This window comes from Colobus angolensis, unplaced genomic scaffold (assembly GCF_000951035.1).
Source record: "Colobus angolensis palliatus isolate OR3802 unplaced genomic scaffold, Cang.pa_1.0 Scaffold328, whole genome shotgun sequence".
In the NCBI taxonomy this organism is placed as follows: domain Eukaryota; kingdom Metazoa; phylum Chordata; class Mammalia; order Primates; family Cercopithecidae; genus Colobus; species Colobus angolensis.
In genome coordinates, this window is record NW_012116577.1 from 3,073,673 (window position 1) to 3,089,664 (window position 15,992).

The 15,992-nt window shown below is 40.4% G+C and overlaps 1 protein-coding gene across 1 annotated transcript in view; it reads left to right on the top strand.

Moving 5' to 3' along the window:
* The window catches only part of PKD2 (polycystic kidney disease 2 (autosomal dominant)), a 71,095-nt gene that overhangs the window by 34,739 nt on the left and 20,364 nt on the right, over positions 1-15,992 (top strand). The window contains exons 5-8 of the mRNA XM_011951829.1: positions 1,280-1,504; positions 4,848-5,076; positions 10,268-10,435; positions 14,398-14,579. Coding sequence (XP_011807219.1) covers positions 1,280-1,504; positions 4,848-5,076; positions 10,268-10,435; positions 14,398-14,579 — 804 coding nt within the window. The remainder of the gene's footprint in view (positions 1-1,279; positions 1,505-4,847; positions 5,077-10,267; positions 10,436-14,397; positions 14,580-15,992) is intronic.

Sequence of the window (15,992 nt, forward strand, 5' to 3'; positions counted from 1 at the left end):
AGCCCTGTTCTGTGCCTCTCAGAACTTTCCCTTCACAGACTCCTTCATGTTTGCCCTTCACAAGCTGACCACAGACTACCTTTCGATCTACCATTCTTTACCTTATGGGAGCCAAACTGAACTACTTACTTCTTCTCTTGACCAATGGCTCACGGTTAAAAATGCCCTTCCCGTTTAGTCTCACGCTACTGATAAAGACATACCCAAGACTGGGCAATTTACCAAAGAAAGAGGTTTAATGGACCTACAGTTCCACATGGCTGGGGAGGCCTCACAATCATGGTGGAAGGCAAGGAGAAGCAAGTCATGTCTTACATGGATGGCAGCAGGCAGAGAGAGAGCTTGTGCAAGGAAAATCCCCCTTACAAAACCATCAGATCTCATGAGACTTATTTACTATCACGAGACCAGCATGGGAAAGTCCTGCCCCCGTGATTCAATTACCTTCTACCAGGTTTCTCCAACAAAACATGGAAATCGTGGGAGTTACAATTCAAGATAAGTTTGGTTGGGGACACAGCCAAACCATATCAGCATTCACCTGTGCAAGTCCAGGTCCTACTCACCTTTCATGGCTCAGGTCCAACACAGCTTCTTCCTAAAGCCTTTTCTAATCCATCCCTTCATTGCCAGATCCCCAAATAAGGATAGCTTTCCTCTGATCTGCCAGCCTAATTTCTTTACTCTTTTGCTTCTTATTATTATCCACTTTGTATTTTACTTGTTTAATTACAACTTTTGTTTCCCTACTTGTTTTAAATTTGGGAGAGAAAGGACCTTTATATCCCCATTAGTGCCAAAGAAGCATCTGTTTTCTAAGAGATCCTCTGAATATTTGTGGATGAAATTCCCAAATGCTGACAATACCACTTGATGAACTTGTCCCTCTTTTGGCTGTAATTTTCTCTGGGAACCTCAAGTTATCTAGTCCCTGAGCACAGTTACCCAGAGAAGGCAGCCATATAAACTGAGCGAGGCTCTAGAGCAGAGCAGAGGCTCTAGGGACAGACAGCCCTGGTTTTGGTTCCTGAGTATACCTTCAAAAGCTTTGGGACTACATTGACCTCACTAAGCCTCAGGGCCCTCATTCCTAAAGTGAGGCTAATAACAGTGTGAGAATTAACCAAGAAAACACTTATGAAGTGCCAGATCAGGCACATTACCCAGCTTGATAGGCCTTAATACATACTTTATTTTACAAGGAACCAGCTGTCCTTGTAATTGCCACAAGTGTTCCACTGATTTTAACTGTTTGTTTTTTGGTTTTGTTTTTAATCAGTTGGATCTACACAAGTGAAAAAGACTTGAATGGTAGTAGCCACTGGGGAATCATTGCAACTTATAGTGGAGCTGGCTATTATCTGGATTTGTCAAGAACAAGAGAGGAAACAGCTGCACAAGTTGCTAGCCTCAAGAAAAATGTCTGGCTGGACCGAGGAACCAGGGCAACTTTTATTGACTTCTCAGTGTACAATGCCAACATTAACCTGTTCTGTGTGGTCAGGTGTGTACTGAGGACATGCATCCCTCCTGTTTTTGTGTAGTTGTATGTACATCCTATTCTGGGGTTGGCTAGAAAAACCTTTGCCTGCAGTTAGCTAAATGAGCATGCCAAGGATCCAGACGGATAGCAAGGGAGGGGTAAAAACTGAAGGCTTATTGAAATAAAGGATATTTGAGGAAGGAAGTTGGGATCCTAGAATATTACAAGTTGGAAAGAACCTTAACTCTGGTCCGAGTTCATCTCAATGCTGGAACCTTTCCAGGTAAATATTGTGTTTTCCTAACGTCTGTCCTTACCCATTATGAGGATGATCAGTGGCACATGTTCCATCACCAAGTCCCCTGCCCATCAAATCTTGATTCTTTCTGTGAAGTTTCTCACTCTCAGATGAGCCTCTGCTATTAGCACACAAGCACAGTAATTGGAGTGCTTGTAGGAGGCTCAGTAGGATACCCAGGTACCTGCTCATGCTCAGGGCTGTCAGAGTCACATAAAGTTCCTTCCTCAGATCCTGGGATGTTGCCATGATGACCCCTCTGGGAGACAGTAACGAAACTGACAAAGATTCCACTGGCTTGTCTGGGACTCCTCTTCATTCATTTATTCAGCAAACATCTATTGGACACTTAATATGGGCTAGGCATTGTTCTTGGCTCTTGGGACATGTCAGCAAACACAACAAAGATCCCTGCCTTTGCAGAGCTTGCATCCAACCAGGAGGAGATAGAGAGTAAACATTAAACAATAAACAATACAAATAATATAGTATTTATTTCATTATATAATATATATAATATTAGAAGGTAATAGATACTATTAAAAAGAAGGAAAAAGCAGAGCAAGAGGGAGTCAGAGTTCACCCACTTTAATCTTCCTGGTGAGCATGTCAGCAATACCCAAACATCGCTAACATGGTTATTGCATGTATATTTACACACAAGATAAGAAGGGTTTATTCTCATAATAGTTTTGGTCATCATTCTTGAGGTTAAGCTCAATTCTGCTTTACATGGCTTGTTGGATTGTCCCAGTCCTTGTATTTAACAATGTTTGCAGAAAATAGTACCACATTAAATCAATTACAGATTATCCCTTATCCAAAATGCTTAAGACCGGAATGTTTGAGATTTAAGATTTTTTTCAGATTTTGGAATGTCTGCATATATATAAAATGAGATATCTTGGGGATGGGACCCAAGTCTAAACACAAAATTCATTTATGTTTCATAAATGAAACTTCATGCATATAGCCTGAAGGAAATTTTATTTTTCCCTTAGGGATGTTGAATAAACTGTTGTGTGCCTGCATGTTGACAATGACCTGTCACATGAAGTCAGGTGTGGAATTTTCCACTTGTGCTGTCATGTCGGTGCTCAAAATGTTTGGGATTTTGAAGCATTTTATATTTCAGATTTTCAGATTAGAAACATTCAACCTGTCCTTGCTCACCGTGGCAAAAAAAAAAACAAAAGAAGAAAGGGAGGGAGGAAGGAAGCTAGGAAGGAGGGAGGGAGAGAAGGAAGGAAGGAAGGAAGGAGGGAGGGAGGAAGGAAACAAGGACGGAAGGAGGGAGGGAGGAAGGAAGGAAACAAGGAAACAAAGAAGGAAGGAAGGAAGGAAATACTCAACCAGTAGTCCAGTAGTAGTTATCACTAGAAATTAATGAAAATCTATTGCAGTTATTATTGAGTTTTCCCTAAGTATTCCAGTGAAGATCAAAAGAATAGAATACAAAGGAAGAGAATAAAAACAGAGAGGCAACTCTGATATTTTAGTAAATTCTATTTATAGAAGATCTTGAGTATTTCTTTTGCTTCCTTCTTTACTTTAAGGATGAGCATTGTTAAGACAACTGCTTCATTTCTCTATACTGTTTTTCTGAGTTTCTGGAAGGGCAGGACCAGAATGGACCAGAGAAATGACTTGACTCTTGAAGGCCACTTCCTTCCCTTTTGAGTTCCCAGTGAAGCTGTCACATACAAGGCTCTTGGCTTCAGTGTTGCTCTCCTGAGTTTTTGGTTCTCACCCCTACTCTCCAACACATCAAACAGGAAAGAAAGAACAGGAAAACTGACAATGAAAAGGAAGGAAAATGTTCACACTTCTCTGACAGGTTCTAATTTACCATAGTCCCTGTTTTACTTGATTATTGCTCATGCATGTGTCCTGGATGCTCAGGTTCCAGGTGCGGCTATCTGTCCTGTAATGGCAGAGATAATGATGGCTAGTAGCTGACTAAAGGGCTTTCAAATGTCTTAAACTGAAACAGCTAGAGATTCTGTTTCTAGTTAGATAAGGAGTCTGTATCATTAACTGAATCACCCAACTTTCTCAGTGTGACACCCACAAAACGGGCATTTGACAAAAAAACCCTCAGTCCAGTTATGGTAAAGCAGTAAAGATCAGAGCCATCCGTATGGATGTAAAACAGTATATGTTTTAGACAATCAGACATCTATTGAGTACCCACCTATTCATTATAAGGCTCTGGGAAGAAGAGAGAAAATTTCCCGGGAGGACAAAATATGTGATGCTGTTTAGGTGTTACCTAATGAATGAATGAGAGACTCAGTTCTATCTTTACATATGTACAAAATATATCCTACTTCTCAATGAGATCACACAAGTTTTGAGTGGATAGCTTGTACTTCTTTATATTCTTCATGTTGCATAGGAGAAAGACTTGAATTTAATAGAAGTCCTAGGGCCAGGTACAGTGGCTCACTCCTGTAATTCCAGTGCTTGGAAAGGCCCAGGCAGGAGTATCATTTGAGCCCAGAAGTTTGAGACCAACCTGGGCAAAAGGGCAAGACTCAGTCTCTGCCAAAAAAAAAAAAAAAATTAGTCGGGCATGGTACTGCACACTTATAATCCCAGCTACTCAGGAGTCTAAGGCAGGAGAATCCCTTGAGCCCTGGAATTTGAGGCAGCAGTGAGCTATGATTGCAACACTGCACTCTAGCCTGGGCAACACAGCGAGTCCCTAGCTCTTAAAAAAATAATAACAGAAGTCCTAGAAAAGTTTGTGTGTTGATTTACTTTTACATTAAAAGTATCTGGCATTTTGAGCAGCATAAATACAGAGAAGTAGAGGGAAGACTGAGCAGGAAGTACTCCTTTGGGACTGAAAGACTTCAGGAAGTCTTATTCCTTTGATGGCACAAAATTCTATAAGTATGGAATTATTAGCTATGATCAAAATGTTTTGCCACTAGTTTGAGGGGACTTATGGTAGCAGTTTAATTACCTTGTAATGCACGAACAGAATAGATGGACATCCGTTCCTGGCTATATTCATGTGTTGTTATTGTTATTGTTTTAATTGTTCTTATTTCCATGCAGGTTATTGGTTGAATTCCCAGCAACAGGCGGTGTGATCCCATCTTGGCAATTTCAGCCTTTAAAGCTGATCCGATATGTCACAACTTTTGATTTCTTCCTGGCAGCCTGTGAGATTATCTTTTGTTTCTTTATCCTTTACTATGTGGTGGAAGAGATATTGGAAATTCGCATTCACAAACTACACTATTTCAGGAGTTTCTGGAATTGTCTGGATGTTGTGATCGTTGTGGTAGGTTTGAGAACAACATCAAATTTCCTATTCTGTCCTACAAGCATGTTAGCTAGAGTCTTAGATCTCCTCAGCCTTGTGGATCTTGATATTCCCAAAAAAGAATCTAAAAGTCCCCCTCAATTATATCAACTTCTGTTACTAATTATTTTCTCATTTTGCATGAGTAACTTTTCTGAGTATGAAGTGGAGAGGTATTTACGATATGCTCTCAACCACACTAATGAGAATATCTCAGTAATTCATATTTGGCTTTAGTATGCCACATGAGGTGTGGAGGAGAAAACAGGTTTTTTTCTTTGGTTTTTTTTCACTAATGTTATTTTTCTTCAACTGCTAGTAAAAATCAATTTATATTGTCCTGTACATGTGTAAAGTTACAGCAAGAAAAACCTTGTCGGCCAGGTGTGGTGGCTCATGCCTGTAATCCCAGCACTTTGGGAGGCCTCATCCTGTAATCTCAGCACTTTGGGAGGCTGAGGCAGGAGGATCATTTAAGCCCCAGAGTTCAAGACTAGCCCGGGTAACATAGTGAGACTCTGTCTTTAAAAAAAAAAAAAAAAAAATTTAATTAGTCAGGCATGGTGGCACACACCTGTAGTCTCAGCTATTCCAGGGGCCGAAGTGGGAGGATCATTTGAGCCCAGGAGGTTGGGGCTGCAGTGAGCTATAAATGTACCACTGCACTGCAGCCTGGGTGACAGAATGAGACCTTGCCTTGAAAAGAAAAGAAAAAAGAAAAATCATCCTGAAAATATTTTGGGCGGCAGAGAAAACTTTCTACAGTTTAAAATTTTCTGCAAATAGTCTACAGAGTGTAAAATGTAAGTTATATTCATCAAAGTTTTCTGTATGAGGTACAAGAAATCATATAGGTATGAGCATGGTGGCTCATACCTATAACCCAGCACTTTAGGGAACTGAGGTGGGAGGATCACTTGAGGTCAGGAGTTTGATACCAGCCTGGGCAACATAGTGAGACCCCCCCCATCTCTAAAAAATAAAAATAAAAAATAAAATAAATCAAAGGCAGAGTCATAATCAAGACCATGACACCATGTAAATTCTGTGTCTGCCCTTGACTCTATTATAACTTCTAGTATTTTTTCAAGATGTTTTCCTGTCATCCTTATCACCAATTAAGCATCAGTCACTTCCTTCCTATGGCCTCAGTGTATAAAAGACGTTTTACAAGCTTTTCTCCCTTCAGCAATAACAGGTAACCTTTCGCTAAGTCCAGTTTTACATTTAAGCATATAACAACATGCTTAATTGTTAGATGCTCACAAGCTTTGCTTGGCATAGATGTACCATGTGTTATTCTATGTCTTTCCTTCCCACTGCCTATGATAGCCCTCACCTTCTCAAATCTCAGTAAATAATGCACTACCCTATTAGCATTCTCTCTTCTGTTAGCCCTCCTCATGAGAATTATTCTTTCCCTTATCCTACTCCTAAAAATTTATTTGGCCTTTGTGAAGCATTTACATCAAATTATTAAACTCTTCCCCACTAGAATTATTAATAGTTGATAAAATATGGAAAATATGTTATTCATATGTGAGTGAACACTTAAGGTATAAAGAACTACATGGCCATATATTGCATGGTAATAACAATATTAGCAGTGATAATAATTGTAATAGTAATAATAATAATGGCTAACACTTTAGAAGCTACTGTGTTAGGCATCTCCAGGTGCTTTTTCATGGTACAGAAACTCATTTGTTCCTCATAGTAACACTGCCTCTCAAGTCATGGATATGTGCACTTTAGAAAGAGTTTTTACTTAAAGTAAAAATTCCTATAGAATAGATGGTGTTGACCCCATCAGGTCATGATGCAGTTAGAAGTGCATCCCGTCTTCTATGATGGCCATATAACATCACATAAATCAAGGTAAACCCTTGATCCCCAAATTCTCAATGTATTAACAATGAACAGAGTTACACAAGAATTTTAGCATTTAAGGAAACAGGAGAGACAATAATACTGGAAATAATTTTTCAGAATATTTCTGTTCAGAGTGATGGCAGAGTGCAGGCCATATACATTGACAGTTATCCCAGAACACAATTATTGTTTGGAACTATAAGGATGCAAACCCTGCCTTTTGGCTTATATGGATTTATTTATATTTAGGCCATTGAAATAATGATAAAAAGGTAAGTATGGTACGCTAATTAAGAACAGACTTCCTTTTTATTTTTTAACCAAAGAACTCAGTATCAACAAAAGACTAGTCAGTGGTATTCACCCTTTTTGATCATACACACCTATCAGTGAAAGCTTTGACTACACACCCTACTGTATTATCTTTATTTGTAAATTGTATGCATACATTGGTGTAACAGGTACATCCGTAAAATATTCGCATACATAGAATTTTAAAGATTGGGATAAAATTAATACAAATAGAATTCCAACACTTTCTTACCACCTACCTAGAAGTTGTAACATTTTCTTCCCATACCCCAGTGAATTGCCTTGTGCCGCTTTGGCTACCAATAGGAGAAAAGGGAATGATATCATGGTAATTGTCTCTTTGACTCAGCAGCCACAGCATTTTGCAAGTATTTCTTTGAAAACTTACTTCACTGTGCTTTTCGTTTTTTTTTTTTTTAAACAACGCTTAATACTGCCAGACAACAATTCAGACAGTGTGCTTTGTTTATAAAGAACAAGGAAGGGCTACTGGAATCCCACTTGTCCTTTGAAACATTTGCTGATCAAGTGTAGAAGTGAGGGCATGCTTTCTGGTCACCCACAAAACACACCCTGTGCTCTACTGGACCTTCAAACCAATGAAAAGAGCCAACACTTTTTGTTTTATCTAGCCAAAATTTGCTTATGTTTACCAAAACCTGAAAAGAAATTATATTTTAAATATAAATATAATGACATCTTGAAATCAGTTCGAAATTTTCTTTGTTTTCCTTTTTTGTTTCTCCAACACGTTCTGAAGTACACAGGCTGCATCAGTTAGCCATTTGTCCTGAGCAATAGTCTTTCAAAACTAGCAGAATTACTTGAAAAAAGAAGACTATTAAGGAATTTAAACTCAAATAATTTGTTGACTGCTTGCTAGGTTTTACAGGGTAAAATGACTAATTCTTTTTTTGTTTTTTTGTTTTTTTTTTTTGAGGCAGAGTCTCCCACCATCCCCCAGGCTGGAGTGCAGTGGCGTGATCTCGGCTCACTGCAAGCTCCGCCTCCCAGGTTCAGGCCATTCTCCTGCCTCAGCCTCCGGAATAGCTGGGACTACAGGCGCCCGCCACCATGCCCAGCTAATTTTTTGTATTTTTAGTAGAGATGGGGTTTCACCGTGTTAGCCAGGATGGTCGATCTCATGACCTCATGATCCGCCTGCCTTAGCCTCCCAAAGTCCTGGGATTACAGACACGAGCCACTGCGCCCGGCCCAACTAATTCATTTATTCAACGAGTATTTTCTGAGCACCTACTGTGTACTTGGCACTGTTCTAGGCACTGGGGATATAGGAATGAATAAAATAGCCCAAATCTCTGCCCTCCTAATTTTCTGATATGGAGAGAAAGTTCTTTTATAGACAGGGATGAGAATCCCACAAAAAACTCAGGAGTGATGTAAGATTGCAGATGCTCACAAAATCTCTTTCCTCATCTCTTCGTTCATCCCCTATTTGGAAGGAAAGATTTCAAAGAAATGTAGCATATCATGACGTTGTTGTATAAATGACCATCTTCTTCATAATTTTATAAACATTTGTCCTGTGCAGAGTAAAAACAACTGGACTGCGTAACAAATTATACCTGGTGAGAGTTGGGTAAAGAGTTACCACTGGATCCAGTCCACCAATCCAAATGTTTTTCTACATGGGTTAGTTGAGATGAGCTCCTCATCTCAGGAAAAGCCCTTGGTTCACATATTCCCCCTGCAGGCCTTCTTGAGCCCACTATGTTCATCATTCCCACCACCAACACAAAAATACAAAATTGGCTCTGGAAATCCTTCACAGATAAGAAAAGGAAGATGGGGAGGTTGGCTTTTTAGCTGTGATCAGCAACCAGGCTGGTCTTTGCTATGAGAATCACATGGGGGACCATGATCTGGATGGCCATCTCAGGAAGGGAGGGCTAATTAAGTGGTCTCTGGCCATCACTCCTAAGAGGAGAGAATGGACAGCAAAGATTGCAGTACCTGCCACAGCCCACCTGCTGCAGATTCAGACCCCCCAGTGGGGCCAGGTGGTTATGACTAACCCCTAGCACTGTCTACATTTAGTGTTGATGGATGCCAAGGAGGGGGCAGTGTCCCCTTGGATCTGGTTGTAAAGCCTAGAACCAAAGCATATGTGGAAAGTTGTAGGGTCATGAGTTAAGGGACATAAATGAGCAAGAGAGAAGCCCTTGGCTCATTTATTCCCACTGCAGGCCTTCTTAAGCCCTCTGTGTTCATCATTCCCATTGTCTTTCAAGCCCAAGCTCATTCTTTGTTCTCATGGGCACTCCTTTTTAGGATATCTTGTGCCCCTCCTCACTTTATGTTGCGTGATGCCAACTCTTCAGTAGTTTTTTGTATTATTTAACTTCATGTGTTTATCTGCTCTTAAACCAGAATATAAGTGTCCTAAGGGCAGGATTTATGCAGTTTACTTCTGTTTATTCCTCTTAGCCCCTTGCACAGTGCTGTATACATAGACATATTATACATACTATATTTTTGTTGAGCAGAGCGAAGAATGGCTGGCAGTTGGAGAATGAAGAGAAACTGGAAAATTTTAAATTTAAAAATCACAAATAAAAACAGAAAGCAGGTTTAAGACAAGAAAGCAAGAGGGTGGAAAGTGATTAAAATGAAGGTGGCGGAAAAAACAAAGCATTCCTCTTGGAGTTTGAGTCTGTTATAGTGTGATGTCTTCTGTGTATGCATGTACGTGTGTGTAATGCATATGTGCACAATGCATGCATGCATGCCTTCATTGGGTTTCTATTCCGAACAAAGGAAATGCAAGCAATATATTGTTTTACTTATTTTATGGCAGGGCTTAACACTTTCCATTTGAGTGAGTGACTTTTAAGAATGACATTGGGTAAGTATAATGGTGAACCCTACAATTAATACATTGGTGAAGAAAAGTATACTAGTCATATTAAGGTATGTTTTATATTTATAAAACACTGTAATAAAATTTAAATCTTTTGCTTTCCAGCTATCAGTGGTAGCTATAGGAATTAACATACACAGAACATCAAATGTGGAGGTGCTCTTACAGTTTCTGGAAGATCAAAATACTTTCCCCAACTTTGAGCATCTGGCATATTGGCAAATACAGTTCAACAATATAGCTGCTGTCACAGTATTTTTTGTCTGGATTAAGGTAATTTATAAATTTCATGTTCTACATTTTAAGTAATATTTTCTTTCAAAAATAATTGAGTTCCACAAAATCATGGAATACTTGAATTCGAAATTCAAGTGACTGGCCAGGGCTGCTCCATATTTACTTGGTTTTGAGACAGGGTCTCACTCTGCCACCCAGGCTGGAGTGCAGTGGTATGATGACAGCTCATTGCATCCTCAACTTCCCAGGTTCGAGCGATCGTCCTACCTCATCCTTCAAAGTCACTGGGACTACAGGCATGTGCCACTATATCCAGCTAATTTTTAAATTTTTCTGTAGAGATAAGATCTCACTGGCCGGGCGCGGTGGCTCAAGCCTGTAATCCTAGCACTTTGGGAGGCCGAGACGGGCGGATCACGAGGTCAGGAGATTGAGACCATCCTGGCTAACACAGGGAAACCCCGTCTCTACTAAAAAAAAAAAAAAATACAAAAAATGAGCCGGGCAAGGTGGTGGGCGCCTGTAATCCCAGCTACTCGGGAGGCTGAGGCAGGAGAATGGCGTAAACCCGGGAGGCAGGGCTTGCAGTGAGCTGAGATCTGGCCACTGCACTCCAGCCTGGGCGACAGAGCGAGACTCCGTCTCGAAAAAGAAAAGAAAAAAAAAAAGATCTCACTATGTTGCCCAGGGTGGTCTTGAATTCCTGGGTTCAAGTAATCCTTCCACTTCTGCCTCCCAAAGTGCTGGGATTATAGGCATGAGCCACCATGCCAGGCCTCATATTTTACATATGAAGTAAACTATTGAAACTCATGTGATCATTCCCCTCACTGTCAATGGTACACTTCTCCTGCTATCTGAATTAGTGCAAGATCAGTCCCTATAGGTTTTGTTTAACAAATGCAGTAAGAGGCCTTTCAGTGTGTTAGCTGGGCCTGGGGCCCTGGGCTGCTCTGACAGAGGCAGGTCTGAGTTTTACCTGATACAAGATGAACAGGTGAAGGAAAAGGAACTCAGAGAGAGGGAAGGATCAGGTGGAGGGAAGGGGAGAGTTGCTGCACTTGGAAGTGCTTGCTGGAAGGAATCACCTCTTTTCCAGGTAGAGGCTGTAAGGGAAGCTTTACCTAGAATTAAGGTTGGAACAGACACCGCTTCCAAATAGTTCCTTCCTCACTCATTTCTTTATTATCTCAAGACATAATGTGCATTTCCATGTGTGTGAAAGGTTATGACATTTCATATACAATGAGCCTCAATTCTGGAGATGGAGGAAATTTCAATAATTCTCAGGCAGCAGCTGCCGTCCCGTCACCAGCACAGGCTCTGATTGTGCTGTCCAGACAGTAACTACTAGCCACGTGTGCCTATTTAAATTCAAATTTAAATTAATTAAGCTTAAATACAATTAAAAATGCAGTTCCTTGGTCCTACTGGCCACACGTTAAGTGTTCAGTGGCTATATGTGGCTACTCTCTAGGACAGTGGAAATGTAGAACATCCCCATCATCACAGAACATTCTCTTGAACAGCACTGTTCTAGAAGGTACTTACCCATTATATACTTTCCTGAGTTGGTATTCATACCTAGAAGGCCTGAGGTTTATCAAAAGGCATAGACCCAGACCAGGCACGGTGGCTCATGCCTGTAATGCCAGCATTTTGGGAGGCCAAGGTAGGCGAGTCCTCTGAGCCCAGGAGTTCAAGACCAGCCTGGGCAACATGGCAAAACCTCATCTCTGTTAAAAATACAAAAATTAGCTGGGGGTGGTGGCACTTGCCTGTAGTCCTAGCTACTTGGGAGGCTTAGGCGGGAGGATTGCTTGAATCCAGAAGGCGGAGGTTGCAATGAGCCAAGATCGCACCACTACATTCCAGCCTGGACAACAGAGTGAGACCTTGTCTCAAAAAAAAACAAAAGAATGCATAGACTTTATCCTGTATTTCTCATGCTATTTATTTATTGACATGCTTGTTCAAGAGAAACCATCACTAAAGCACAAAACCTTGATTACAACATAGTAATAATAATAATAATAATCAAATAGCAAAAATAATGATAGTAATAAGAATGTTCTGTGGTGATGGAAATGTTCTATATTTCCATTGTCCTAGACAGTAGCCACTAGCCACGTATAGGCATGGAACATTTAACAACATATGGCTAGTGGGACCAAGGGACTGAATTTTTAATTGTATTTAATCCTAATTAATTTAAATTTGAATTTAAATAGCCACACATGTTTGGATAGCGCAGTCAGAGCCTGTGCTGGTGACAGGATGGCAGGTGCTGCCTGAGAATTACTGAAGTTTCCTTGATTATTATTATTAGTTTAATAATAATAATAAAGATAGTAATAAAGATCTCAGCTGGGCACAGTGACTCATGCACTTTGGGAGGCTGAGGCGGGTGGATCACCTGAGGTCAGGTTGGAGACCAGCCTGGCCAACATGGTAAAACCCTGTCCCTACTAAAAATACAAAAAAAAAAAAAAAAAATTAGCTGAGTGTAGTGGAATGTGCCTGTGATCCCAGCTACTTGGGAGTCTGAGGCAGGAGAATCACTTGAACCCAGGAAGCGGAGGTTGTGGTGAGCTGAATTGTGCCACTGCGCTCCAGCCTGGGCAACAGAGCAACACTTCGTCTCAAAAAAAAAAAAAAAAAAAAAGATCTCAAATGAATTGGGATTATATTAAGTAATGTGATTACAGCAATACTCAAAAAATATTTCACTGTGGCCAGAAACAATGTATAACAGACCTTTAAGTAAACTTCTAGAGATTTACCTGCAACATGTGTCTCAAGCTGTTGTGTTTTATTTAGTGCTTCTCTTGGAAATGTCTTGCCCCTCCATACTTTGTCATTAAGGTCTTTAAGGCAGGGATCATGACTCCACTTCTAATATCTCATCATGTGTTCTTCCACTGAGGCTTCTACCTAAAGCTACACAATCTGGGCAGCCATCCTCAGTGCTTTATCTACCAACATGCTCAATATGGCTTTGTAGTCAGGCAGAGCATGGTTCACTACCAACATGCTCAATATGGCTTTGCAGTCAGGCAGAGCAGGCTTTGCAGTTCAGGCAGAGCAGCTGGCTGCAGGCTCCAGCTGACTCCTGGGGATAGATTGCCAATATTTCAGACACTGCAGAGATTTGAGGCAATGTACATAAAGCCCTCCACACATAACTGATGCACAACAAATGACAATATTATGCAACAAGAATTTCCTGGGGGGTTTTATAGTTAATTTTTATTTGCGTGGAGTTTTTTTCCCTCTCTTTTACTTTAATCCTTTCTGGGGGAATAAGCATCACTAGTCACAGTTCATGGCAGCCTCGACTTCCCAGGTTCAAGCAACCCTCCCACCTCAGCCTCCTGAGTAGCTGAAACCACAGGTGTGTGTCACTACACCTGACTAATTTATTTTTATTGTTTAGTGAAACAGAATCTTGCCGTATTGCCCAGGCTGATCTGAAAGTCCTGGGCTCAAGCGATCCTCCTGCCTTATTTTCCCAAAGTGCCGGGATTATAGATGTGAGCCACTGCACTCAGCCTTTTTTTTTTTTTAATTGTAGTGATACACATAGCATAAAACCTACCATTTTAACCATGTTTAAGTGTACAATTCAGTGGCATTAAGTAACATTCACAGTGTTGTGCAACCATCGCCATTATGCATTTTCAGAACTTCTTCATTATTCTAAACTGAAATTTTGTATCTATTAAACACTGACCCCCAATTCCCCCAAGTCCCTGGTAACCTGCATTCTACTTCCTGTCACTATGAATTTGACTATTCTAAGTACCTCATGTAGTGGAATCATATAGTATTTGTCCTTTTGTGTCAGGCTTATTTCACTTTGCATGTTTTCAAGGTTCATCCATGTTGTAACGTGTCAGAATTTAATTTCTTTTCAGAATGAAAATGTTTTATTATATACAGTCACACCACTTTGTTTATCCATTCATCTATTGATCAGTCTTCTCTCTCTTTTACAGCTCTTCAAATTCATCAATTTTAACAGGACCATGAGCCAGCTCTCGACAACCATGTCTCGATGTGCCAAAGACCTGTTTGGCTTTGCTATTATGTTCTTCATTATTTTCCTAGCATATGCTCAGTTGGCATACCTTGTCTTTGGCACTCAGGTCGATGACTTCAGTACTTTCCAAGAGTGTATGTAAGTATATATGAAATTAAGAAGAAAAATTAATCAGAGTTGTCACTGCTTCTCAAGAATAAATCTTCATATGAGGTTGCTATATGACCACCAAGTATTTAAAACTAGTTATTTTAAATAAAAATTAATTACCTTTTCCCAAAACATTGATCTACCAATGCAAAGAAGACAATGCATCCTGAAATGCTTAGGATAGCAGCCCAAAGTAGTAAGATACAGTTAACAGCCATAGGAAACCAACACTATTCTGAAGACTGAGGTTTTCTTTGCACCAAATGCAGATGGTAGCTTCTAGAAGGCTCTTTGCCTATATTCTTACTCCTGCTGAATATTGTTGCCATATATTTAGAACTTCAAGTTATTTTCTAAGGAAAAAAGCAAGATATTTCTAATATTCTAGGGTAAACTCAGACCAGTCCAAGAATTTTCAGGTTTTTTTCCAAAGATCCCAAATGTGAAATAACAAAAAGCAGCCAGTGTCAGATTTCTATGCCATTTAGAAAGGAGTTAGTTTAAAAAGGAATGGAAGTGATAGAGGTTTGTGCATAGATACCTCTAGTTAATATTGCTGTTGATAAAAGCGATTTTACTAAGACCCAGCACTGACAACACTTAGCCACTTTGACCCCATTTTAATTACATGTCAGAATATTGGATCTTTGAGCACAAACCATTTTGGGTTTTGGGCGGGGGTTGTTGTTTTGTTTTGTTTTTGAGGCAGGGTCTTGCTCTGCTGCCCAGGCTGAAGTGCAGTGGTGTGATCATAGCTCACTGCAGCCTTGAACTCCTAGGCTCAAGCAATCCTGCTGCCTCAGCCTGCTGAGTGGCTGGGACTACAGGTGTATGCCACCATGCCTGGCCAAGTTTTTACATTTTTTTATGAGAATGGATCTCACTGTGTTGCCCAGGGTGGTACTGAACTCTGGGACTCACACTATCCTCTCACCTCAGCTTCCAAAAGTGCTGGGATTACAGGCATGAGCCACCACACCAGGCCCCTTTTTTTTTTTTTAAAGAAATTTTTAACTTTAGACCCAGGGTGACTGTCGTCAAGGTTTAGAGTTAACATGTTTTACCTAGATTATGTGTTGAATTGTTATAGCCAATTGCTTTATAAGTTATTGAATAATAATTGTATTTTCTTTTTTCTTTTTTTTTGTTTTGTTTTTTGAGATGGAGTCTCGTTCTATCGCCCAGGCTGGAGTGCAGTGGTGCAATCTCGGCTCACTGCAACCTCTGCCTCACGGGTTCAAGCGATTCTCCTGCCTCAACCTCCCGAATAGCTGAAATTAGGGGCGCCCGCCACCACGTCCAGCTAATTTTTGTATTTTTAGTACAGACGGGGTTTCACCATGTTGGCCAGGCTGGTCTGGAATTCCTGACCTCGTGATCCGCCCGCCTCGGCCTCCCAAA